A 25710-nucleotide genomic window follows, 5' to 3' on the forward strand; every position below is an offset into this window, starting at 1 on the left:
GCAATCAATGATACTCTTAGTCTTAGATTGCGTGTGACCCCTAGACTGCTATGAGAATCCTTTCCGCGCGAATACCAATCGAAGCCGAATCGACCAAACAGTAACTACTGTATGATGGGCAAATACACAGATACACGATGAATAGAGTAGGCGGCTATTCGAGCCTGACAACCAGGTATGTAGGGTTCGTTCGGCACAGCAATTCAATTTCGGGTTACCCAACTTGCGGGAGGAAAAATAGTGGTCAGACTATTCAAGGTATGAACGAGCGTTGCTTTGTTTACATTCGATTCTCTAGGGTTTACCGTAATAATCGGGCCCAGTGCGACACAGTTTCCCAGTCATAATCAAGTGAAGCAAAAATACTCGTAAGGTTTTTCAAAGAGTTCGCTCGGATGACGTCCGTCCCGCACGGTTGGTTGCGGTACCTCCCTCGCGCCATCGCAGTCACAAAAGAAAATGAAGAAGAGGCCGAAGAACAATAACAAGACGAAGCTGACGGTGCGGTCTCTCGGAAGTCATGCTCGATACTCGTTTTTTTACATTTTGCTGATGATGCTCGTGTACAAGGGGCTGAGGCCTCTAAAACTACTGCCAGAGATGACCATCACTGACGAGGAGGAAGATAACGATCAATAGACGTTAAACGCAAGTTTTTTTTTTCAAGTCTTTTTTCTTAATATCTTTTTAGGAGGGAGGGGTTGTCACCCATTCGTCTGCCGGTGTCGCACTCAAACCGTTTGTCGCACTGGACCCGATTATTACGGTATTTCAGTCAGAGCTAGTAATGTAGGGGATCTGAAAATAGGCCCCATTTTTCCAGTGAGACCTGGTAAATTATTTGAAAGGAACTTAATATATGTTCCTATAACTCGCATATTATGGGAGTTTTACATTGTCTTCAACTTCAACAAGGTCACTCAAATTTTGCTTCAACGACACACTGCAGGGTTAGCCACAGCCTCTGGCCGTTCTTACGTACCTTTGCAGGTCTACTCCGTGCTAGACGAGTACATTCTCGGCGGTGAAGTGCAAGAAACCTCCAAGCGCGAGATGCTCGACCGTATCCGCGAGCTGGAGAAGCTCGAGTAAACGACACTCTCGGCGACACCGTGCTGCTAGTCTGCATTTGCTACACCCGAGGTCGATCAATATCACTTCCGTCTACACACGCGGTACGTCGAGCTCGTTCCTAACCAGAAATCTATTCAACGAGTCAGCAAGGAGCAGCTGTGTCACGAGCGAGGACGTAGCTTCAGCTTGCTTCATTGACCTCGCCCGCACTAGATTCTATCGTTTCGGTCTGGCCGCTTGTAATTACTTCCTTTGCAGGCTCCCCACCGCTACTGGGAGCTGCATCAACGAGCTCCGTGTCCTTTGAAGGCACAAACGCAACGACATCCTCAGTGCTCGCCGACTCGGCATTACACTGAGGTTCCTGGGCATCTGAAGATGCACCCTCCGCTGCTTCCTCCTCAGTTGCTGCCACCACCACAACGCTTTCCTCCGTACTCGGAGACTTGGAAACTCCCTGAGATTCCTGTTCACACGCACTTGCCTCTACAACAGGCAAAACACTTTCATCCGCTCCCACGACCTCGGCGGGCTCCGCGATCTGAGGCACTGCAATATTGGGCTCCTCGATGTTCTTTAGCTCGGCTCTGACATCACTAGGAGCCTCCTCCATTACAACGTCCTCAGACGCTAGTGCAATGGGATCACTGGCTTCCGCTGTCACAACCGTCCTCGCATCTTCACTTTTGAGCACCTCAATCTTCACGGCTGGCTTCTTGGCACTCACATCACCATCCGACGAACGCAAAAAGTCGTTCGCAACCAGAAAATGCACAATCTGCAGCATCTTGCGCTGCTCAACACGTACATCCTTCGCCAATAATTTGCGCAGCAGGGACTTCTGCTCACCACGCCACTGCTGTTCCGTGGCTCGCTCCTTCGATGCCTTCTGGGAACGCTCACGCTGACCCGACATCACTGCCGTGTCGTGTGAGAACGGGCAGTACATACCCTTAGCGCACGATCCCTTGAACATCATCGCACGGCATCCGAAAGCGGAGCGGTCATGGCTGTGCTTGCAATGAGCTTCGTCGAACCGACAATGGCCACGCATAAACCACTTGCACAACATGGTTTTGCGCTGCTTCTTAGCTGGCGGAGCTTGGTCACCCGCCCCAGGCGTCGCAGAGTCAGCAGCCGTAGGATTCGTGGCTGCATTTCTCAGCGCGATCTGGGCCTTGGCTTCCTCGTCTTCTTCGATCTCACCCTCCTCCAGATCTTCCTCAGATGACACCGACAACTTGCGTTTTCCCGCTACAGGCGCTGATACTGGCGTCGTCGTAGGCGGCTTTGGCTGACGGGACATCGCAAGCCACTTTTTGCGGCGCTCCTCACGCCACTTCGCAATATCCTCGGCAGAGTTGCCTACAAGCACCATGAACTTCTGGCCTTCCACATCAATCTCCTTTAGTCCTTGCCCGGCGTATTCTCCGTGAGTCTTCTGGTGGTGAACGGCAACAACGCGCTTCGCAGCCGTGAAATCGCAGTCCGAGCACGTAACGTGGGTACCGACGTGTGCCTCGTACTGGGATGCGATTCCAAAGCTTTTCGCGCACGGTTCACATGTCCACACTTGCTGTCCAGACTGGGGTTCATTATTACCGTACGGGAGCGGCGGTTGCGAGTTAGGCGGCAGTGGAGGTGCCGGTCCATCGGGTAGAGGCGGCTGACCATTTTTCATCCCGAATTGGGCCTGTCCCTCCCTGTCATCAGGCTGGAACGATCCTCCGTTCCGTCTCGGGTCCTGCGGCTTGTGTCCTGAAGGCGGTGGCGCCGAGTTCCATTGCCGATCTTGTCCGGGGCCATACCGCTGCTGAAATTGATCCTCCTGTCTAGGCGCACCGTAGCGGTCGTTCTCGTTCGCGAACAGCGGGCAGTGCTGTTTCCAGTGGCCCGGCTGGTTGCAGTTGTGGCAAACGTAGGACGGCGGGGGCGGTCGGTGCGGCTTGTTGTGGAGCCGGTCCTGGCGGCGCTCGTGGAACCGCGGGTTCTGATCTCTCTGGAAGTGGTGCTGGTTCATGGGCGGCCCCTGTCCTTGCGGCGGGTAGCCTGGCGGTCCACCGAATTGCTGCTGCGGTGGGGGCTGCTGCCACTGCTGACCCTGCTGCCACTGCTGACCTGGTTGCGGTGGCTGAGGCGGCTGTTGCCACTGCTGTCCCTGTTGCTGAGGTGGCGGCGGGTAGTTCCAATCGCCCCGCTGGTCCTGCGGCAGCGGCGGCAACGGAGGCTGTTGCTGCTGTTGATACTGCTGCGGCTGCGGCGCCGGTGGCTGGCTGGGCTGGCGATAGGGTGAGGGCGGAGCCTCCGGCGCGTCCTCGTCCGCCTGCACTGGGGCGTAGGCCTGTTGTCTGGTCCGAGCAGCCTCCGTGTAGTCCGCGGGCGGCTGCGGGGGCAGCGGCGGGTTGGCCGTGGCGAACCTGGGACTCTCGTCCTGGAACTGCTGGAACTGCTGCTGGAACTGGGGAGGGGGCTGCTGATACTGCTGCTGTTGCTGGTAGGGCGCTGGGGGCTGAGGTTGCTGGAAGTTGTCGTACCTGTCCATCGGCGGTGGGGGGTTATACCCATCAGTGTAACCCTGCTGCTGCTGGAACGGCGGCTCCTGATACTGCTGCTGTTGCTGTTGCTGTTGCTGTTGCTGTTGCTGTTGGTACGGGTCCGGAGGAGGAGGAGGGTACTGCTGCTGCTGCTGCTGCTGCGGAGGGTATGGCGGCGGCGCGTACTGGTCCTGTTGGGGAGGGTACCCCTGGGACGCAGGGGGGTACGCTTGCTGTGGCGGAGGCTGAGGAGGGTACCCTCCATACTCGCCGCCATACTGCGGCGGCTGCTGCGGGGGGTACGGCGCGTACCCCTCCGCGTACCCCGCGTCGTCGTGCCGGCGCTGCTGGAAGCCGAAGTTGCCCCCGCGGCCTCCGCGCCCGCCGCCGCCTCGCCCACGTCCCGCGCCTCGTCCTCTTCCCCCGCCGCGTCCTCCGCGCCCACGCCCGAAGCCGCGTCCGCCGCCGCGCCCGCCGCGGAAGTTGCCACCACCGCGCTCCATTCCCGCGACTGTAAAGGGTTACGCGAGGTTACGTGGGGTTACGCGCGAGGAATAGAAATGACTGGAACTGAGAGAAAAGCTACACTTTCGGACTTAGACGGGGGCAACCGCCTGGTGTTGAAGTTGATGGTGCGCAGCGCTTCTGACGTCCAATACAGTCACTGTACTGGTACTGGTAAGTTTGCAGTCTTTGCGGTCCATCTGACCAACTTCTCACTCCCCATCGTTGGAGAGACGAGTATGACGCTGGTATTATAATACAAGGCACCGCTGGCTGGCAAATCAAGGAGGTCTGCGGGCGACAGAGAGCACGGGGTCGGGTCACCGGGTGCGCGACCTGGCGATTCTGCAGCGGATGGTCATGGGCAAGTTGCGTGTCCAGTTTTCTGAGGGTGCGACGGCGTCGGTGGTGACTTTGGGCGAGATGTGCGTGTCGCTGGACTCGAAGGATCGACCGAGTGCAGCCGAGGTGCTGTACAAGTTGCAGGTCATTCAGCGTGAATTGTGCACGTCGCTATAGCCTTCAGTCATTTTACTCTTCGTTGCGAGTAGTGCTGGAATGGGCAGACTATCGACAATAGGGTTGGTTGTCGTTGTGTGTCGATAATCAGACGTCACCAGGAATTCACAGCTCTATTTTGTTGAATCAATGGGGGAATTGCCTAGGTTGCTAAGGGCTAGGCAAAATACCCGTGTAAAGTTGAAGAAAATCCGTTAGCATGCTTAAAAAAAGTCAGAAAGCACCAGCAGCACACGTGCCTCCGCGCTGACGGCCCGGATGACAACGATCCAACTGAAATGAAAGGAACACTGTCGTGGTAATAGCAGTCACATATCTCATTTTCGTGGTAGGACACACCATTAGGGCTTCTTCAGCCACTGCTTATGTTTCTTCTAACATCGATTCGACCTCGAAAGTCGTTTTTGCGCAAAGTTTCTGGAATCAGCGCACACAACACTGTACTGCAAATTGTAGCATCAGCGTGAGTCGGGAGCGATATCACGCGCTGGACGTGTTGGGAGTCTCACGAATCGTTGGGGGGAGGAGTCGCCTTCGGAGTCTTCTTCGCCTTCGGAGTCTTCGCGGCCGGGGTCACGGGATTTGGGGCGCTTGAATTACCTGTCGACTCCTTTGATGGGCCGCTCAATTTACCCCCCGGCGGTCCTGTCAGCGGGATACAGTTCTCTGAGTAGCACAACACAAGGACTCGTTAGCGGAGCATTCACCCGTCATGTCGGTGTGATATGGTGACGTACTGTAGATCTGCCAGACATATTCGCCGCCCTTGCCGGTAGGGTTCACCTGGAACGCGAGCCAGTAGAAGCGGAACATGCAGCCGCTCGGTGAGCACGACGAGTAGTCGACCGGCTTGAACACCGACTTGATGCTCATATAGTCCGCGATACTGAAGGCCTGGGCACAGTCGTCGTTGTGCAGCACCATCTTGTCGTCCAGCCAGATTTCGCAGGGCCCCTACGGACAGAAAAAAAATCAAAGCAGAAGATTAGATGTGAGTTCTGCTCCTTGCAAAGAACAAAAAACGTCAATTAGTACGTACGGGGTGAGCAAGCCCACGCTCGAAGGTGGCTGTGCCATCCGTCGGCGGGTTCTTCGGCTTGGCGTTGGGGTCTGAAAAGCCGCAGTCTTCTCCGTACAGGCTGGTGTCGCTGTCCAGCAACTTGCGGATGTTGCTGTATCCGGCCGCCTTCGCTGCTTTGGCGTACATCACGCTGAGCTCATGGCCGTAAGTGACGGAGTCCCAGTTCGCGTCGAACTGCGGGGGGATCTGGACGACCCAATCCCCCGTTGCGGTGCCTCCCTTGAACTCCGTCAACGGGATGAGCATGTAGCCATGACCTTGGACTTGGGTCGCAAGACATCCAGCCACCGCAATAGCCGTTGCCGAGATGAGGGACGCAGTTGACACCATTTTGGACTTCTAGGAGTGGGAAGCCTGCAAATTGGGAAATGCGTCGATGGGGTCGCCTAACGATACCTACCGTCGGTAGGTATCGTAGGCAACCGTAGTTCGCTGACTAGAATACGCGCGACAGCTGCGAAGCACATCGGTAATGTCTGGTGAGAATCAAACCATGCAACGGGTTCAAATTTACACATGGAACCAGCACAATTCCGTGTTAACATTTGTTGTTGTACATGTGTAGTCGATTACGTCTGATTTCCGTATTTGTCGGATAGAGTGAGACATAGTGACATCAGCAACATAGGGGTGACACACCATCCAATGCGCATAATGCCGCTATAAAATAATGGATGAAGAACAAAGTATGCATTATGAAGTTACTTGGGAACTGGTATGTCCTACGAGAATCAAACCATGCCACGGGTTCTAATTTACACATGGAATCCAATACATCATAAATAATTCCGTGTTAACATTTGTTGTTGCACATGTACATGTGTATTTAATAGTCGATTACGCTGATTACATGTATTATTCCCTCGCGAAGTGACAGAGCAGGAGGAGCAAAAAACGATGCCGCTGTCTTTCTTTTTAATCCTGTCGCGACGAGTAGGCGCATTTTTCGCTCTTACGAAGTAATTGTACCTATACACGAGTGTGCTTCTTCGAACACACTGATGTGAGTCGTAGCCAGCGGGGTGCTTAGTGTCTGCAGGTAGCAAATATTTTGTCTTTTTGCCCTAATTTGATTCTTAAATGATGCTGACACGGAAGTTCTAATTGTGCGGGATTGTGCCAAAGCACACTACCTACATGTTGGTCACTTGTGTAGCACATAGCTACGAAGGCGTGCCTCCGGCCGAAAAAGCTCTGAAATGTTGGGTTTCTAATATTTATCAACATTAGTACTAGAATAGTGAAGGCACCCCAGAAACTTACGAGGCAAAATGGCCAGGCATGGCCTAATAGATAAATCAGATCAGGGATTCCAATCGCTCCTTACTCCTGAAATAAATTTCAGAGACCATGCATATCCCAAACCTGTCAATCTTGCACTTCGACAGATTTTTTTTACTCGAAATCGGTCGACCAGCATATTGTGCGCTTCCGAACGCACCCTTAACCCCAGTGAGACTATTGCTAGAATAAAAGGAAGTATCAAATTGCATTTTCTCTTGATTTCAGTATATTGTATCGTACATTTGGACAAAATTTGTGGTACATTATACTGAAATCGAGTTAAATTTGTTTTTATCCTACCATTGGTAGGATCAAAAGTCTCACTGAGCTTAATTTACAATCCATCATTCACGAGTTTCCACTGGAATACACATTTTATTGCCAGTTGCCAGTGCTCGGAAAAAATGAATTTAAAAAAATAGTAGTGATATTGATTTATGACAATTATTTACTATTGCTACTTTTCGCACGGGGTAATAATGATATGTCGACGCATTCACTTGGATTTGTGCATAATAATATTAGAATGATACATAATTACATGTATTATTAATAAATATAATTAATAATAATAGTTCGTATATATTATATAAGGTAAAATGCCAAACCTGGCACGGTGCCAATTCGTGGCACGACTTATACTTTTTGCCAATGACATATCCCTATTTCGTCAATCTCGTTGCCTATTGGCTACCCTTTTTTTGGATCAGTTGCTGGTACGCTTTTGAGGGCTGTGATAATTTTTAAGAAGTCTAATTAAAACATAGAGGACATTTGGATTCAGTGCCCACACACTACGCACTTCACGAGCGCCAAGATGGGGGAGGAGAAGGAGAGCTACAACCAAGAAGACGTGGATCTGGCGCTGGCACGTGTCGCCGCCGGGGAGAAGAAGGCTGCGGCGGTGAGGACATCACCGGTGCCTTTGCCCACACTCTTCCGGCTCGTCAAGAGGGCTGCTGACGGTGGCAGCACTGTACCATCGCGCCAGGCCCAAAGCCCGTTATGCCGGCGGAGCTGGAGCGCGATTTGGCTGAGTGGATCGCTGCCATGCAGCGGTGCGGCATGCGTGTAGTGGGTCTAACTTGACTCACTACTTTTGCTTACATGTTGCGCTATGTGTATGAGGAAGCGTAAGTACTTAGTAATTACTTAGGTTAATTATATTTGAATACACAAATATAATTTAAATCAGATAAGACTCCAAGTGACTTAGAATAGGTAAAATGAGAACTGTATTGTTTGTAAATTGATCTTCCTCCTAAATCTGCTACAACTGTTTATCATCTATGAAAGGGATTGACAGCGGCTGGCTGTCAGAGCCCCGCTAATATGCACGTCTCTAATTGGTAGAAAGATGCTGCTTTCTACCAATAGGATCTTTGGGTATGTGTGGACCACTCATTGTGGTGGCCCACTTCAATGTATCCATTGGTGTGACTTACACCAAGGTGAGGAAGTATCTAAAACTTTTAACAGATATCCTATCTGTTAAATTCACAAGTGGCTTGTAGCCACTTGTACGTGTAACCCCGTTACACCATCCCCCCTTAAGGTTAGACGCGCGGGGTCTCCGCACGTCAATCTTCGGAATTGACCATTCGTCAATTCTCCGCGTTTGGAGAAGAAATCCGCGCTCATTCAACGATGAGCGCGGCTCAAGAGAAGGAGACTCCGAAGTCTGTGGAGAGTCATCTCTCCATCGACGACTACTTCGAAAGCCAGAAGGCGAAGTAGTCGTCGATGAAGACATGGAGGACGAGGAGGACTCGTCCTCTAAGCGCAAAGACTCAGTGTCGAGCGACTCACTCGATCCCCAGGCTGAGAACGTCCGCCCGCGTGAGGGGGATGAATCGGACGCTTGGAGCTCGAAGCGTTCGCGAACTGAGAGTGATACCCCACTCGCTTCTGCTGAGGCTCTTAGCTCTCCGCGCGCTGCAGGCGCAGCGCGCGATCCGTGGGCGCCGTCCGCGTCCGAGATCTCGGACCGGTATGGGAACTCAGTACCTCCGAATGAGGTACCGCTGTACGTATGCAGCGCATCAAAGATGACGCTGTGGCTGCCGAGCTGCACTTTGATGCGGAAACGCATCAAAGGCGCGATTACTACATCGGACTCTTTCATGAGCTCCGATGGTTTCAAAGCAAGAAGACATCTTCTCGCAGCAAAGTGCTCGAGTGGCAGGCACTTTGTCAAAGTTGGAACGCTTTTGTTGAGAACTTCAGCAAGAAGCCGAGTGCTTACCGTGATCGGATTAAGCAAGCGCGTGATCGCTTCGAGACGTACTTGAAGCGTGGAAAGCTGGAGCAACTTCATGTTGCTGCTGAGGAGGCTAATGTGCCGTGCGCTGTGCCCGAGGGCTTTCAGTGCACGAAGTGCTTTCCAGGCGCGGTCCGCTTGAGCGACCGCGACCTGAACGGGTACACGTCGTTCCGTGTGCCCGAGAGTCTCAAAGAGCTCCGTGCTAAGTTGTTAGCACGTGAGGGTTCGGGCGCTAGCGATGATCGCAGCGCTCGTGTTACTTCCGCTGTGCCAGCGCGTACTGCTCCTCGTACGCCCTCACCATTTCCGGAACGTCCTCCAGCAAGACGTTCCGCGGCTCCCATATATATCGATGGGGAGGAAATCCTCTCCAACGAATACGAAAACGAGCCCCTTGAGGGTTCGTTTTCGGGATACTATGGTCAACAATCCGCTCAACAATCCAGCGGGTTGAGCCGCGGGCGTCACGGATCGGCGGTGGGAACACGCCCCGGGTATGATCAGCCCCGGGCTGATCAGTATGCGCCTCTCCACGACCGGGTGACCGCCGTGGAGCGTCTGCAGGGCGCTGAGTTCGCCGCCCTGAAACAGGAGCTGGCGAACCAGAAGGCCCAAGTCGCGGCGGTCTCGCAGACCGCCTCGAATATCCAGGTCGAGCTGTGGACCCAGATGAAGGGGTTGCTCCAGCGCGTCCGCGCGCTGGAGGAGAGGCTGCTCGTCGCCGAGGCCAATTCCTCCGCTTCTGCCTCGGCTCCTGCCGAGGCTTCGGGTCAGTCGAGCTAGATGGCTCGTGCTGCAGGTATGGCTTCAGCCGTCCGACGTAAAAGGTCGGATGGAGGCGCATGCTAGACGGTATGTCTAGCGTGTATGCGTTGCCGTGCCGTGCCAACACAGTGAACGGCCCGATGAAGCGCGGAGCAAGCTTGCTTGCTCCGAAATCCGAAACTGCATGTTTAGGCAGGTTTTGAGTAGCTAACAAAACCAATGAACTAACTTTGAATTCATTTGTGTTGCCTCTGCCCACATTGTCTGCGTTCAGCTTCTGTTGGTCAACAGAAGCTGCTATTGCATCTTGGACAAACCGAATTACGGCTTGTCTTTTGGAGGTGAAATTGATTGCATCCGAGCTGAAGTCATTCAGCTCGCTCTCCGCTAGAGGCCCTGCCTCTGCGTGGTTCTTCACGGTGTCTGCGCCCTGCGCAGACCCGTGGTCTTTGTCCTTGTTGTTGGGGGAGTCTGCGCCCTGCGCAGACTCATTCGTTTTGTTCGTTGTTGCAGCTGACACTGTGCAAGTGTCAGCGGTTTCCTGCGACTGCTGTTTTGCAGTCGTAGATCCTCCCCCACTTAAAGTGGGAGCCATCACTCCGAGTAAACTCGGTAGACGTGGATGCCGCATGGCATTCACGTAGAACGGTTTATGCCCGGTCGAGGCATGCACTGAGTTATTGATGGCAAACTCTGCCATCGACAAACACTCGCTCCAGTATTGGAACGAGTGAGCGTAGCTCTTCAACATATCGACGAGCACGCGATTCACGCGCTCGGTTTGACCGTCCGTCTGCGGATGATCCGCAGTCGACATTGAAAGTTGGCTCCCAAGAAGTGTAAACACTTCTTGCCACAGGTGCGCTGTGAAGCGCGGGTCTCTGTCCGACACGATGTCGGTCGGCATGCCATGGTGTTTGAACACCATGTCGACGAACAGACGGGCCGTCTGCTTCGCGGTCACTTCTGCCGGTACCGCAGCAAGATGTACCATCTTGCTGAAGCGGTCGACGAAGACCACAACACCGGTATTCCCTCCGCTGTCCGGGGGAAGACCAAAGATGAAGTCCAATGACATGGACTTCCAACACTCCGACGGAGTCGGTAGTGATTGTAATGGAGCCTGCGCAAACGGCGCAGGCTTTACGCGTTGACATACCTCGCAAGCACGGACGTACTTGCGCACCCACTTGACTGGTGGTGCCAGTAGAAGTCACGCGTGAGAAGAACGTATGTCTTCTCACGTCCGAGATGTCCCGCAGTCGGGGCATCATGATACTCGTACATGATCCTGAGTCGCAGGTCATGATCATTCGGCACGACAACGCGATCCGCGTTGTCGTCGACTGCATTGTAAAGCAGTAATCCGTCGTGCACTCGAAAGCGGTGTGCACGCGCTCGAAGGTGTTTGGGCAGCTTCTGACGGGACTTGTCAGAAGGCGCTGTGTCATAGGCCAGCAAGAGCTTCGCGTCCGCGTCGTGCGCGTACGCGGCCTTCACATCATCCAACAGAGACGATGTGGATTTACTCGATCGCATGGCGTCAATGGCATGGACGTCAGCAACTTCTGCGTAGTCCGGCCGACGTCATAACGCGTCGGCCACCACATTCAGTCTTCCGGGTTTGTATTCGACCCGGAAGTTATACTCCGCAAAGAATGAGAGCCATCTCGCCATTCTTTGTGATATGTGTGGTGACCTCATTGCAGTGTGCAGTGATGCATGGTCGGTGTAGACCACAAACGGTCTACTTCCAAGCAGATACACTCGGAACTTTGCGAGTGCGTATTTCATGGCAAGGAGTTCCTTGTCATGCACCGGATAGTTGCGCTCAGCTGGCTTCAGCTGACGAGATTGGTAGTAGACGACACGATCACGGCCCTCGTGATCGTGTTGCATCAACGCGCATCCGATCGCGAAATCGGACGCGTCCCATACGACGTGGAATGGACGATCTTGGTCGGTCACTGCCAAGATCGGCCCTCAGTCAAGCCCCGCTTGACTGCATCGAATGCCTTTTGGCAATCGGGTTTCCAATTCCACACAGCTTCCTTCTTAAGAAGCTGTGAGAGCGGGCGGATCTTGCCCGCGTAATCCTCCACGTACTTGCACAAGTACGTGGCCAAGCCGAGGAACTGCCTCAGTTCCTTGACACTTGAAGGCGTTGGCCATTCATTGATCACTCCGACCTTTTCCGGGTCAGGGCGAACACCATTTTTCCCTACGAGACACCCGAGGACGGGTATCTCGCTCGCCCCGAAGATACACTTCTTCAGGTTCGCGTAGAGCTTATGCTTTCGTATAAGCTCAAATAGCTTCCGGAGATGCACCCTGTGCATCTCTACGTCGGTCTTCTCGTCCACAGCTCGGCTGTGGATGAACACATCATCGAAGTAGCTCGGTGCGAAGTCGCGCACCGAGCGCAACAAGTGCGTCACGCACCTGTTGAAGGTCGCAGGGGCATTCTTAAGCCCCTGTGGCATCACTAGCCATTCCCAGAGCATGCCGCTTGGCGTGCTCACTGCCGTGAGAGGGATATCGCTCTCACGCATTAGGATCTGATAGAATCCATTTCGCAAGCGAGAGCACTGCAAACAGTGCTCCCGGCCATCGAATCGATGATAACATCTTTTCGTGGTATCGGCGTCTGCGCCGGTACCGTCGCATCGTTCAGCTTGTTATATGCATGAACGATGCGCCATCCGCCCTGTGGCCTTTTGACACAGAACGACGGAGCACTGTGCGGGGACTTTGATTCCCGCACTTGTCCTGCTTTGCGACGACTTTCGAAGAAGTCGTCGATTGCTTTCACTTGCTCTCGCGGCAGTGGCCACTGCCGCGTGACACAGTACTTCGTGCCGTATGCCCTTATCCTGCGGAAGCTCCGGAGGAATCTCTTCCGGGAGTACGTCGTTGTACTCCCTCAACAATTCGTAATAGGGACTCGACTTCAGCGAGTCCCAACCTTGTTCCTCGAAGCGCTCTCGCTTCGTCTTCGCACTGAGAGTGTCTTCACTCTCAGTGGTACTTCCCATGAAGAGCTGCCTCAGCTCTTCGCTCTCGCTCTCCGTTCTTTCGCTGTCCGAAAGAACGCAGACTTGCTCGATGCGTCCATCGTGCAAGTCGCGCGTGAAGCGCTTCCAGCTCACGGCTGGAAGCGAAGTCAACTCCGACGCCATCGTCGGAGGAGGACTAGCGAGTTCCATGTCACGATACTGGAATCCAGTATCGGTGCGCGTCAAGACGCTTAGCGTCTTGACATTCGGCGTCACCGCCGCAGTCTGCCCAGCAGACTGCTCTTGTTGCGTCTCGGTCCCGGACCGAGACTTGCGCAGCGTTTTCCGCTTGCGCCGTCTTCTTGTTGTGCGGAGCCGGGCTCCGCACAGTTGTTCTTCTGGTCCAGGCCCGGCCGTGGACAGTTGTTCGCCGGCGGACCCTGTCCGCGGGCGCGCGGTATCAAGCCCGGCTTGACCGCATTTTCCTTCGTGCAGCCCGGCTGCACGGTAATGTGTTCCTTCGCCGGCAGACCCTGTCTGCGGGCGCGCGATATCAACCCCGGCTTGATCGCATGGCGCTTCGTCGTGCAGGCCGACTGCACGACAGCATGCAAATTGCGTCAGTGCGGTACGTTTGCAATCGCCCGCACTGTTTGCAGCGTCAACTCCCGGAGTTGACACGCCTTCGTCACCTCGACGCCATTCATTGGCGGAGCCCCTCATCACCGAGGGTGCGTCGGCTCCCAGCGCCGACGCGTCGTCGTCGACCTGACCTCTTCGGGTCAGGGACTGTCCCTTACACACTTGAATGTGAGTGTTGGTTCCCGGAACCAGCACATCTTTTTCTTCTGACGTCGGCAGTATTGCCGACGTTGGTCTCACTTGTGCGCGCCCTCGCGCACTCCTTGGACACTCCGGGACAGCAGCATTAAGCGCTGTCTCGACTGGTGAGCCGCGCGCACCTGCTGGTGCGTGCGCTGCGGTAACAGGGCCATCGCTCTCTGTTCCGCTGTCGCGGCCGAAGCGCACGATCGTGCGCTTCTCCCAGTCTATCACCGGATCATGCCGTGGAAGCCACGGAATGCCCATTACCACGTCGAACTTATCGTCCAGGTCCAGGACGATAAAGTGTTCGACAAACACTCGTTGTTTGTACGAGAAGCGCACGTTCACGACGCGCTTCTCGGTCTTCACGATGGCACCTGTTGCCAGTCGCACCCCCAGAAGACTTCGAGGTACATTTACCTCCTCGAAGTCAAGTCTCGGCAGGCTTCGTAGTCGAACAAAGTTGTTCGACGCGCCTGAATCTACCAAAGCTCGAAGAGAGCCACTCGCTCTCTTCGAGTAAACCTTCAAGTTGACTAGGTTCGGCCTGTCATCTTGTTTCTTGCAGCGAGAGCTAGTCTCACTGGGGGCTGCAGTCCTCAGTGTCGCGTGCCCGATGTCGCCACGCGTGACTGGATTACCAGTAGGGCGCCCCGCGCCTACTGGATGTTCGCGTTTTTTGTTGGTCCGCGGCGATGCCTAGCATCACCACGACGGCCACCTCCAGGGGGCATGGGAGCTGTGCACTCCCGTGCAAAGTGACCGATCCTTCCGCAACGGAAGCATCGCACGTTACCTCCCTGCTGCTGGTAACCAGCAATTGTTGCGTTCGAGAGGTCTATTGGTTCTGGACCTCCCGTCCTCGCTACCGGGCGCGGTTGCGGCCTCGGTACATTTGCATGGAGTTTAGCCTGCCGCAGGCTAAACTCTTCTTGCATGGCAAGGGTGATTGCAGCTTCGAGAGTACTCGGGTACTCTCGGAAGAGATAGGTCTTCACGGGCCCATCTCTAAGTCCCTTCATGAACGTGACGACCTTAGTCGCCTAGTCAATTAGATAGGTCACGATATTTGAGACCAAGTATCGTGCGCGCTGCGCGTAAGCATGAACACCATGCTTACCCTGCTGAAGGTCGAGGAACTCCGCCCTCGACCGGAACTCGTTTTGCGGGGGCTCAAACGCTTGTCTGAGCTCCTCTTTGAACACTTCGTACGTGCTGAAGCACGTAGGGTCGGAGAGTCGGCGTCCATACGCCCAACTCCTTGCGCGTCCGCCAAGGCAGGACATGGCGAACGCGACCTTCGACAGCGGGTCGACGATACGTCAAGCCGCTATGGCTGTGTCGAGCTCGACAAGCCACCGGAGGAGAGGCTCGCCCTCTCTTCCCACGTAATTGCTCGCGCTCAACTTTAATGGTTGAGCACGCGGTGTCGTCCCTGACGACGCCGTCACTGAGGAAGCAGCGTCACGCTGCTCCTTCATGATGAACCCCAGAGCAACACCATGTTGCTCCGTCGGCGATAGCGTACGCAGCATCGTAGCTATCGCCGCTTCTCCAATGACTGTTGACAGTCGTTGGAGGGCTTCCCACTCTGGGTCAGACAAGTGGGGACAGTCAGCGCGTGCAACATGCGTTGCAGGCGTGTTGGAGCTCTCCATGGGCACCTCCGTGCTCATGTGGTTCTCGGCTCCGCGTTCGTACACCTCGTACGAACGTCAAGCAGTCGGTCGTTGGACGGACTACAAAGTGCTACCAGGTGTAGCGGGTCTAACTTGACTCACTACTTTTGCTTACACGTCGCGCTATGTGTATGAGGAAGCGTAAGTACTTAGTAATTACTTGGGTTAATTATATTTGAATACACAAATATAATTTAACTTTAGATAAGACTCCAAGTAGCTAGTTTAAGTTAAAATGAGAATTGTATTGTTTGTAAATTGATCTTCCTCCTAAATCTGCTACAACTGTTTATCATCTATGAAAGGGATTGACAGCGGCTGGCTGTCAGAGCCCCGCTAATATGCACGTCTCTAATTGGTAGAAAGATGCTGCTTTCTACCAATAGGATCTTTGGGTATGTGTGGACCACTCATTGTGGTGGCCCACTTCAATGTATCCATTGGTGTGACTTACACCAAGGTGAGGAAGTATCTAAAACTTTTAACAGATATCCTATCTGTTAAATTCACAAGTGGCTTGTAGCCACTTGTACGTGTAACCCCGTTACAATGCCTGTCGGCCGGCGGGACATCATTGCAAAGGCGAGCGCTATGCTCGCTGTTGCCACTGGGCGGGTCATGCCCACCTGCGCTACATCTACAAGGATACTGACTGGCGGCTGGTACCGCCGTTTTCTCCAGCGCCACCCCTTATATATAGGAGGCGGCGATTACGGGGGGCCCAAAAGGCTTTAGTAACACGAAGATCTTTGTGCAATGTCTAGCCGTTTTCGGAGACAGCATCGCCCACCTCCCGAAGCCAGTGGTGTTGATCGTGGACAACAGTGCGACGCATATTGCTCCAGGTAAGCGGCGGTGGCGTACCTTTGTAATCACCGGCTTCTGGCCATATCGGTTTTAACGGGATACTGTGATACAGAGGCGGCTGAGATCTGTGTCGAGTACGGCATCATGCTCGTTGCGTTGCCAGCAAATGCGACGCACCTCTTCCAGCCCCTGGACGTCGCATTGTTCAAGCCATACAAGGACTGTGTCCATGACCTTATGCTAGAGCGGCATTGCGCCATCAGCAATCCTGTGATCAGGAAGACGACAGCAATTGGGATGGCGTGCACCGCTTACCGGCGTGCCCTCATGGACAAGCCTTCAAGCGCCGTTAATGGCTTTAGAGAGTGCGGCATATGACCGCTGTCTATGGTGCAGCTCAAGGCATGCTTGGCCTTATATAAGGGCGGCGGGGTCAAGGGCGAGATTGGCACCACGGACTGGTTGAAGCACTGTGAGGCTGTCATCGATGAAGTCCGTACTGAGATTTTTTTGCTTCCACCTGTCCCTGTTACAGGAAAGAAGAGGAAGCGCTCGACTGTGGACGTTGCCGGGCGGCTTGTTACGAAAGAGCGGTTGCTAGCAGGTGCCTACGACTGAGTAGTCTAAACAGTGCCACTAATTGGTCCGGCCAAAATTGGTAACAAATTGATGCTTGAGTTGAGTACGGCATAATTTCGTTGTCAGCAGTGATAATGAACAGCGAAAATATGCATCATAAAGCTTTTGCATTATAGTTCGCTGTAGTATGAAGCCGGGCGTTATCTTTTGCGGTCTACAGTGCGTTTTCGAGTGATTTCTGGGGTGTCTCGAAACCGTGCCACGATTGGCATTTTACCTTATGCACTAGGAATGAGTGGTTACGAAAAAGAAGGCATGCCAGTATGGCAATACCAGTAAGGTGTTGTGAGACTCAGCTTCGCTACTACCCATTAACTTTGAAACGCTTGTGTTTTTTGCGCGCCAATCGGAAGTATTGCGATGCGCACACCCTGACGATCATTGTCATTGACGGCGACAGTTGGTACGACAACAATACCGTACGTATTGTCCATTCTTTTATTATGGATGAATCTGACTACCATTCTTTTCTTCTTGTTTTTCTTAACAGGTCGAAAAATAACTTATTCTGATGTCCGAGCACTGCCAATTACACCCGTTGATGGCGATCTGCGCTAATCTCAGTTTAGCTAATTGGCGGCATAGAGTGGTGTCCACATACGTCGAGTCTCCCTTGGGTGGTAGCGAATCCGTGGTAGAGATCATAAACTTGTTCCATTTCCGTCAGTCCTTGCACTGGTTGTGGAGCTCAAAACGCGGTATCTCAATTCCATGCTTTGTAGAGTACGGTAAGGGCTAGGCAAAATAGCTATGCTAAATCGAAGAAAACCCTATGAACCCAGTTAGCATACTTAAAAAAGTACAATACACCAGTGCCTCCGCCGGGTCCAGTCGAAATGAAAGGACGAAATGAAGGTAGAAGATAACACGTCCTACAAGCACCATGAACTTCTGGCCTTCCCCATCAATCTCCTTTAGTCCTTGGCCGGCGTATTCTCCGTGAGTCTTCTGGTGGTGAACGGCAACAACACGCTTCGCAGCCGTGAGATCGCAGTCCGAGCACGTAACGTGGGTACCGACGTGTGCCTCGTACTGGGATGCGATTCCAAAGCTTTTCGCGCACGGTTCACATGTCCACACTTGCTGTCCAGACTGGGGTTCATCATTACCGTACGGGAGCGGCGGCTGCGAGTTAGGCGGCAGTGGAGGTACTGGGCCATCGGGTAGAGGCGCTCCAGCTACCTACTAAGGTAAAACCCAAGATGGAACTCATTTTAAAAAGAGAAGTATCGATTGTATGCGATGTCAATTTAATTGTGCCCCGGACTGTGGTCATATCCACAGATCGTTGACAAACTTAGCGAAACTTTGGGCATCATGTCGATCCCGACAAAGTCAAAGCACCCACACAGATATGTGTCTTCCAGCCACCATAGAGATTTAAGCCACCAAAACCCACACACCAGGCTTGAGGCTTGCTCTGGTGGGGATGCTTGTGGCTATCCGACCCATTTCAGGACCGGGTTCTGATACCCCTCATTACACTATGGGGCATTTTTCGGCACTTAGGGCCTCCAGCCCACCCAACTATCCTACACCGGGGTGCGGGTTGGCAGGGCGGACCACTCCACGGAGTGGCTGCTCGTCCCAAATATTGCCTATCTCCGGCCTCCGTGGAAAGTCCCGCACTCGGCGGGGATCGATCCCGGTACCTCCCGGTCTCCACGTCAGGGTTTGACCACTGGCCCACGGGGATCGGTTTTCCAGCCACCATAGAACAGACGGTCAGCCAGTACTCTGGGATACAGCTATAGAGGTCTGGTGCAGACCTCGGAAAATACAGTATACTATTGAATTGCAAAGTTTCAAATTCCATAATAATCACTTCAATAAATTCATGATCAGTAATACGTATTTATTACAATATTTTATTGCAATAAAATGTATTATATATACTTTTTTTTGTATGAAAATCCAATCTACTGCTTTTCCGGTCTCAGTAATAATCGTACTGGAGAGCTTGGAATCCAATAGTACATAATATGCATATTATTTCCGTACAAACAATACAGTAATTGCAATTCAATCATATTTTTTCCGAGGTCTGGTCTGGTGATGCATATCGAACTAAAATTGAGCATGAAAGATGTACAGTTCGGCCTACGATATGTAGCTAGGAAGTCTATATAGGCACATGCCGGGTGATCGATGCTGCTGTAGCGGCAAGAAACACTGAATTACTTAGTAGTCTGCTCATCAACGCAGCTTCGCATATTGGCCCAGATCCGTCGCAACAGCATTCTGGGACCCCATGCAAGAAGTTGATGGACACGGAGGTGCACAATCTATCGCCAGGAGCATGCCTTGTTTCCCCGATTAAATTTGATATTGATATTGAAGCGTAGTAGCAGCGAGCCATTTAAAATCGCTCGCATGTTGCAGAGTTTCAACATGCCGTACGAAACAAGAAAGAGTGGACTGGTAGATAAAATCGGAGATCCATCAATAGGGGTAGTCAATGTCCGCAGCAGCAACTAATTTTTTTTTTGTCAAAATGTTTATTGACCAATCGCGAGCAGAGCACTTTGACCATCCCCTTTTTGATCTGCGCAGCAGCAGATCAAGATTCCGGATGCCACGCCTGACAGCGCGCCAGAAGGCGCTGCGAGAGCTGCGCGCAGCTGTAGTCATTGTGCCAGGGGACTCTTTCCGACTGCTTGCGCTGAGGCCTTGCGGTGCGCCTTTAGAATCGCGTTGTAGCAATGCTAGTGACTTGTTTCGGTACTCCAAGTACCACGCAAACCTACTTCAATCATTGTTTTGGTGAACTGTTATGCCTGGGCCAATTGTTGGCTTCCAACCATGGTGTTTGTGATAATTGTCCACCATGACAAGGCCCCACTTCCCAACTTAATGAATCAGGGTGCATCAGGAGGTGGGCCGATCCCGCAGCGTTAACAAATTTGCTTCGTTGGCAAGGCTGCCTACGCATCCAACAATTGCGTCGCTTTTGTTTTCTTCGGGGGCAACCTATGATGTTCTATGGCTACTAAGTACCTATTTGATTGGGTTTCCAGAGGATACGCTGCATTCGGTACCGCGCCGAATCAGGTAAAAAGTGGTAAAAGGTGAAAGCCTGCGCGACTATTCCCTGTTTACCCTCCAGTTTTCCGTTCAGATTCCTAGAAAGACCAATAAAAATGTAGATTGTGCGCGTTGGCTAAATCTATATCCAGACGTGTATGTCGCCCCAACACTGCGGAGGCTGGAGGAATCCTATCTCAAGTTACATTTTAATACCGACGCTCAGACGACAAGAACGTGATGCCGGGCGTCAATGTGAACTGTGTGGATGCCGCGGTCGCGATTGTCGGGTGTGTCTCCAAGATTCTCGGTTTCGCGGCGCTGGCAGTGTTGCTCACGCTTCAGCCGCTCCTGCTGAGCAACGCGCTTTGCTTTCTCACAGGCGGGTGCTTAGCAGTCTCCATCGTCAGCCACGTGGTGCTCATGTTTGTAAAGAGCAGGATTATCGCGATTGCTGTGAGTATTTTGTTGCTGGTGTGCTGCATTGCTTCGGGCGTCGTTGCGATCCGCGAGATTCAACAAGACACCTCCGAGTACTTCTGCGGCTACTACTACGACCCCTGTCTCAACATCGGCACACCTATTACTGCTGCCAGTGGCACAGCCTTCGGATTCACGATCCTCGAACTCGTAATTGCTCTGTTCGTCCTTAGAAAACAGTCAGTGAATGCCCAGATAAGCAAATCCGAGAGCCTGGGATGGCTTGAAGAAAATGGCCCGGCGCATGACCAAGGGTATGAACGCCACCACTCACCTGAAAGAGGCCACACCGCCGATACGTGGCAACGTTCACACACTGAAGGACGCGGACGCCCGCGCAGTAAAGCGGGTCTTTGGAATGACGACGCCATCACCACGGCAAGAATCCCAAAAGAGAAGATCAAAGTGGGCGAGCTCATTACTCAAGGTGGCTATGGTGAGGTTTACAAAGGCTTTTTCAACGGTCTCGCAGTTGCGATTAAGATGATGCTGCCAGCTAACCGCAAGAGCGTGACCCATGTCAACAAATTCCTGGCTGAAGTCAAGCTCATGGCCTCGCTCGACCACCCGTGCATCGTCCAATTTGTGGGCGTCGCCTGGCACTCGCTCAGTGATGTCTGCGCCGTCACGGAGTTCATGGAGGGCGGAGACCTGAGAGGGCTGCTTACGCCGTACGACAACGACCGCCACCCCGTTGGTTTCGACTACGACAAGGTGAACATCGCTCTGCACGTCGCCCACGCGCTGACGTACTTGCACTCGCTGGAGCCCGTGGTGATCCACCGCGACCTCAAGTCGAGGAACATCCTGCTGACCGTAGACTTGAGCGCCAAGCTGATCGATTTCGGCGTATCTCGGGAGCGAGCAGACCACACCATGACGGCCGGCGTGGGCACATCGCTCTGGATGGCGCCGGAGGTGCTGATGGGGGAGCGATACGATGACAAGGCCGACATTTTCTCGTTCGGAGTGATGCTGTCGGAGCTGGACCTACAGGTGCTGCCGTATTCGCATGCGACGGAGAGCACGGGGTCGGGTCACCGGATGCGCGACCTGGCGATTCTGCAGCGGATGGCCATGGGCAAGTTGCGTGTCCAGTTTTCTGAGGGTGCGACGGCGTCGGTGGTGACTTTGGGCGAGATGTGCGTGTCGCTGGACTCGAAGGATCGACCGAGTGCAGCCGAGGTGCTGTACAAGTTGCAGGTCATTCAGCGTGAATTGTGCACGTCGCTATAGCCTTCAGTCATTTTACTCTTCGTTGCGAGTAGTGCTGGAATGGGCAGACTATCGACAATAGGGTTGGTTGTCGTTGTGTGTCGATAATCAGACGTCACCAGGAATTCACAGCTCTATTTTGTTGAATCAATGGGGGAATTGCCTAGGTTGCTAAGGGCTAGGCAAAATACCCGTGTAAAGTTGAAGAAAATCCGTTAGCATGCTTAAAAAAGTCAGAAAGCACCAGCAGCACACGTGCCTCCGCGCTGACGGCCCGGATGACAACGATCCAACTGAAATGAAAGGAACACTGTCGTGGTAATAGCAGTCACATATCTCATTTTCGTGGAAGGGCACACCATTAGGGCTTCTTCAACCACTACTTATGTTTCTTCTAACATCGATTCGACCTCGAAAGTCGTTTTTTGCGCAAAGTTGCTGGAATCAGCGCACACAACACTGTACTGCTAATAGTAGCATCAGCGTGAGTCGGGAGCGACATCACGCGCTGGACGTGTTGGGAGTCTCACGAATCGTTGGGGGAAGGAGTCGCCTTCGAAGTCTTCGTCGCCTTCCCAGTCTTCGAGGCCGGGGTCACGGGATTTGGGGCGCTTGAATTACCTGCCGATTTACCCCCAGGCGGTCCCGTCAGCGGGATACAGTTCTCTGAGTAGCACAACACAAGGACTCGTTAGCGGAGCTCTCACTTGCCATTTCGGTGTGATATGGTGACGTACTGTAGACCTGCCAGACGTATTTGCTGCCCTTGCTGGGGTTCACCTGGAACGCGAGCCAGTAGAAGCGGAACATGCAGCCGCTCGATGAACACGACGAGTAGTCGACCGGCTTGAACTTCGACTTGATGCTCATATAGTTCTTGGTGCTGAAGGCCTGGGCACAGTCGTCGTTGTGCAGCACCATCTTGTCGTCCAGCCAGATTTCGCAGGGCCCCTACGGACAGAAAAAAAAATCAAAGCAGAAGATTAGATGTGAGTTCTGCTCCTTGCAAAGAACAAAAAACGTAAATTAGTACGTACGGGGTGAGCAAGCCCACGCTCGAAGGTGGCTGTGCCATCCGTCGGCGGGTTCTTCGGCTTGGCGTTGGGGTCTGAAAAGCCGCAGTCTTCTCCGTACAGGCTGGTGTCGCTGTCCAGCAACTTGCGGATGTTGCTGTATCCGGCCGCCTTCGCTGCTTTGGCGTAAATCGCGCTGAGCCCCGGGCCGTAAGTGACGGAGTTCCAGTCCGCGTCGAACTGCGGGGGGATCTGGACGACCCAATTCCCCGTTGCGGTGCCTCCCTTGAACTCCGTCAACGGGATGAGCATGTAGCCATGACCTTGAACTTGGGTGGTAAGGCATCCAGCCACCGCAATAGCCGTGGCCGAGATGAGGGACGCAGTTGACACCATTTTGGACTTCTAGGAGTGGGAAGGCTGCAAATTGGGAAATGCGTCGAAGGAGTCGCCTAACGATACGTGGTCCGCTGGTAGTACGCGCGTCGAAGGCGTTGCCTAACGACACCGCAGTCCGCTGGTAATACGCGACAGTTGCAATGCACATTGGTTGAGAACCAAACCATGCCAATTTACACATGGAATCCAATAGGTACGGTACTACCGTACCTATTGGATACCATGTGTAAATAATTCCGTCGGTACAACAAACATACGGTAATTCGTGTTTACATGTGTTATATTAATAGTTCGTGTATTAATAGTCGATTACGATCCGATTATTCCCTTGCGAACTGGAACAGCAGGAGGAGCGATCTGATGATTCCCCTGCATACTGCAACAGCAGGAGGAGCAATCTGATGATTCCCCTGCGTACTGCAACAGCAGGGGGAGCAAAGAACGATGCCGTTTTCTTTCTTTTTAGGCGGTCGAGCTATCCAGGCGACAAGCTTGGGTTTGGCAACAGGTGGTGCCAACAGATCGCCAAATGCCAAACAAAAAATAGCTTTCCGATCCCAAGTAACATCGGCTCAGTGTCAGATGAGCGGCCGCGAGAGGAACAGACTGTCGGATATGGAAAGATAAAGCTCTCTGCGAGGCCTGGATATAAGTAGTAATAAGCAGTGCAATATCGCTGTTTGGAATGGTGCTCATGTTATACATTTAAATTTAAGCAATATACAAGTGAATTCTTTTCTCACAGCATCTAGCCCGAAGTACTGGTGCAGCAGTCTAATGTGTCTACCAGCAGGATCTCTGGCCTTGTTTAACCATATCGTGAGCCCTCCCGGAAGCGAAGCTACCTCCATACCACGAGGTGTTCATTCAATGGCAGCCATGAATGCAGCTTCGTCTTCATCGGCTTCGTCCAGCCTGGACGGTCCAGGAAAGCTTCCCCCCATCTCGCACCAGTATCGCAATCCATTACCTCACGCTGTGTGTGACAGGAAAATAGCAATACTGTACATACCGTATTTGAGACCCCTTTCGTCATACCATAGATTCTTGCATTTTCAGCCCCTTTCGTGCTAAATATGGCCATATTCTGCGTGTTTTGCACTTTTCTACGGTATGAATTATTAATAGGAGATCTCGATCTCCTTTTCAATCTATAATTACCACATGGTTTATCTCCCCACAAGTTGTGGGGGGATATAAGAGTGGACCTTGTGGGCCACAAGTGCGGGATGAGATCCGGGACGACTTTTCTGGAGGTCCGTTCGTGTGCTAAAGTCGATACAGCAACTGCCAGTCGCCGACTGAAGAAGAGGCCGTAGGTACATGTATCGGTGGGTTTGCTGTTGCTGGCGTACCTGAAAGCCAATCTGATGCATGTTATCGAATGCCAGCCTCTGCTTTTGTGCGACTGGAGGTCTCGCTCGCCTCATTTCTGCTGCGATCGTTTCACGCTTGGCTGGATCGCCTGATGTAACGCCCTGCAGCTGACACTGAGGTACAGTACCTGGCAGCCGGCTCGATGCATGCCATTCGACAGGTGTACGCAAGGTATTTTTCTGGTTTGTCATCACGTATTTTGTGTACGGGTATCTCGAGTCCAGGGATTCGTAGTAACGAAGATAGGACTTTGCGATTTGAGCTGGAATGCTCGTGTAGCGGCAAAGTCCGGAGGAGCCTCGGAGTGGGCGCCTCTTCTGCGAAAGATTTTTTTGACTTGGAAAATGTATCGAAAGGACCATCAAAGAGACCTGATGGAGGAACAGCAGCATGGGCGTGCTGTTAGAGTGTGGCGAGACGGAGTCGAGGGGCAGCAGCGGCTGGAGCAGGAGCAGCAGTGGATGGAGCAGAAGAAGCATGGCCGTCATGCGAACGCGGTGAAGACCGAACGGAGGAACAACACCAAGAACAAGCAGCGTGGTAACACAGGATGAGAAGCCGCGGCAACTGGAGAAGCGATTGGAGAGGAGGCCGCAACATGAGTAGTGACGAGGAAGCTAGCCCAGTTGCGCGCGGAGGCACTGTCGGCGATGCGAATGCGAGTTATGGCTGAGGAGGCCGCGGCATCGGCGGCAACACATTTGACCGAGCTGCGTGCGAAAGCACGGCCGGAGATCATGACAAGGGAAGAACTGTGAAGGACAAGAACGATGACAACGACATCCCGTGAACTGTGGCGTCGGGACGGAATTCGTCGCGTGTCACGAGTAGGGTAGTTGTGTTGCATAGCTTGCATATTTTGTTTTCTGGGCTACTACCGCGGGTATACCCCTGCGCTCAGCGCGGCTTCGGGCGTAGTTAGCCGTCTAAACCGCAATCAAAGCAAATCAAATCAAATCAAATCAAATCGCAGTAACGAAGATATCGGGATATTATAGTATACTGCACTGCATTGTATGATGTTATAATGTAATTATACATTGTAGTGCAGTATACTAATATACTATTATTTAAAATAATATAATGCAAAATAGATATCGGGGTATTAGTGTATATTGCACTACATTGCATATTAATATTAACATATTACTATACTGCACTAAATCATATAATATAATAATTTGTACAGTATTATATAAGATATTTGACAAAATAGACAAATTAATAATATG

The 25710-nt window shown here is 52.7% G+C and overlaps 1 protein-coding gene across 1 annotated transcript; it reads right to left on the reverse strand.

Annotated features, from left to right (window-relative positions):
* Positions 1-1255: 1255 nt before the first annotated feature.
* Positions 1256-22846, reverse strand: IUM83_10698 (polyadenylation factor i yth1 (cpsf subunit); the record flags this gene model as incomplete). The annotated part of the gene is made up of 8 exons (XM_067935214.1): positions 1256-2439; positions 2746-4119; positions 5232-5297; positions 5369-5585; positions 5671-5741; positions 22311-22355; positions 22427-22640; positions 22727-22846. 8 exons carry the CDS (start codon positions 22844-22846, stop codon positions 1256-1258), a joined length of 3291 nt encoding a protein of 1096 aa, XP_067791605.1.
* Between the last annotated feature and the right edge of the window lie 2864 nt (positions 22847-25710).

The sequence above is a fragment of the Phytophthora cinnamomi genome, assembly GCF_018691715.1.
Source record: "Phytophthora cinnamomi strain GKB4 chromosome Unknown Contig39, whole genome shotgun sequence".
Classification (NCBI taxonomy): domain Eukaryota; phylum Oomycota; class Peronosporomycetes; order Peronosporales; family Peronosporaceae; genus Phytophthora; species Phytophthora cinnamomi.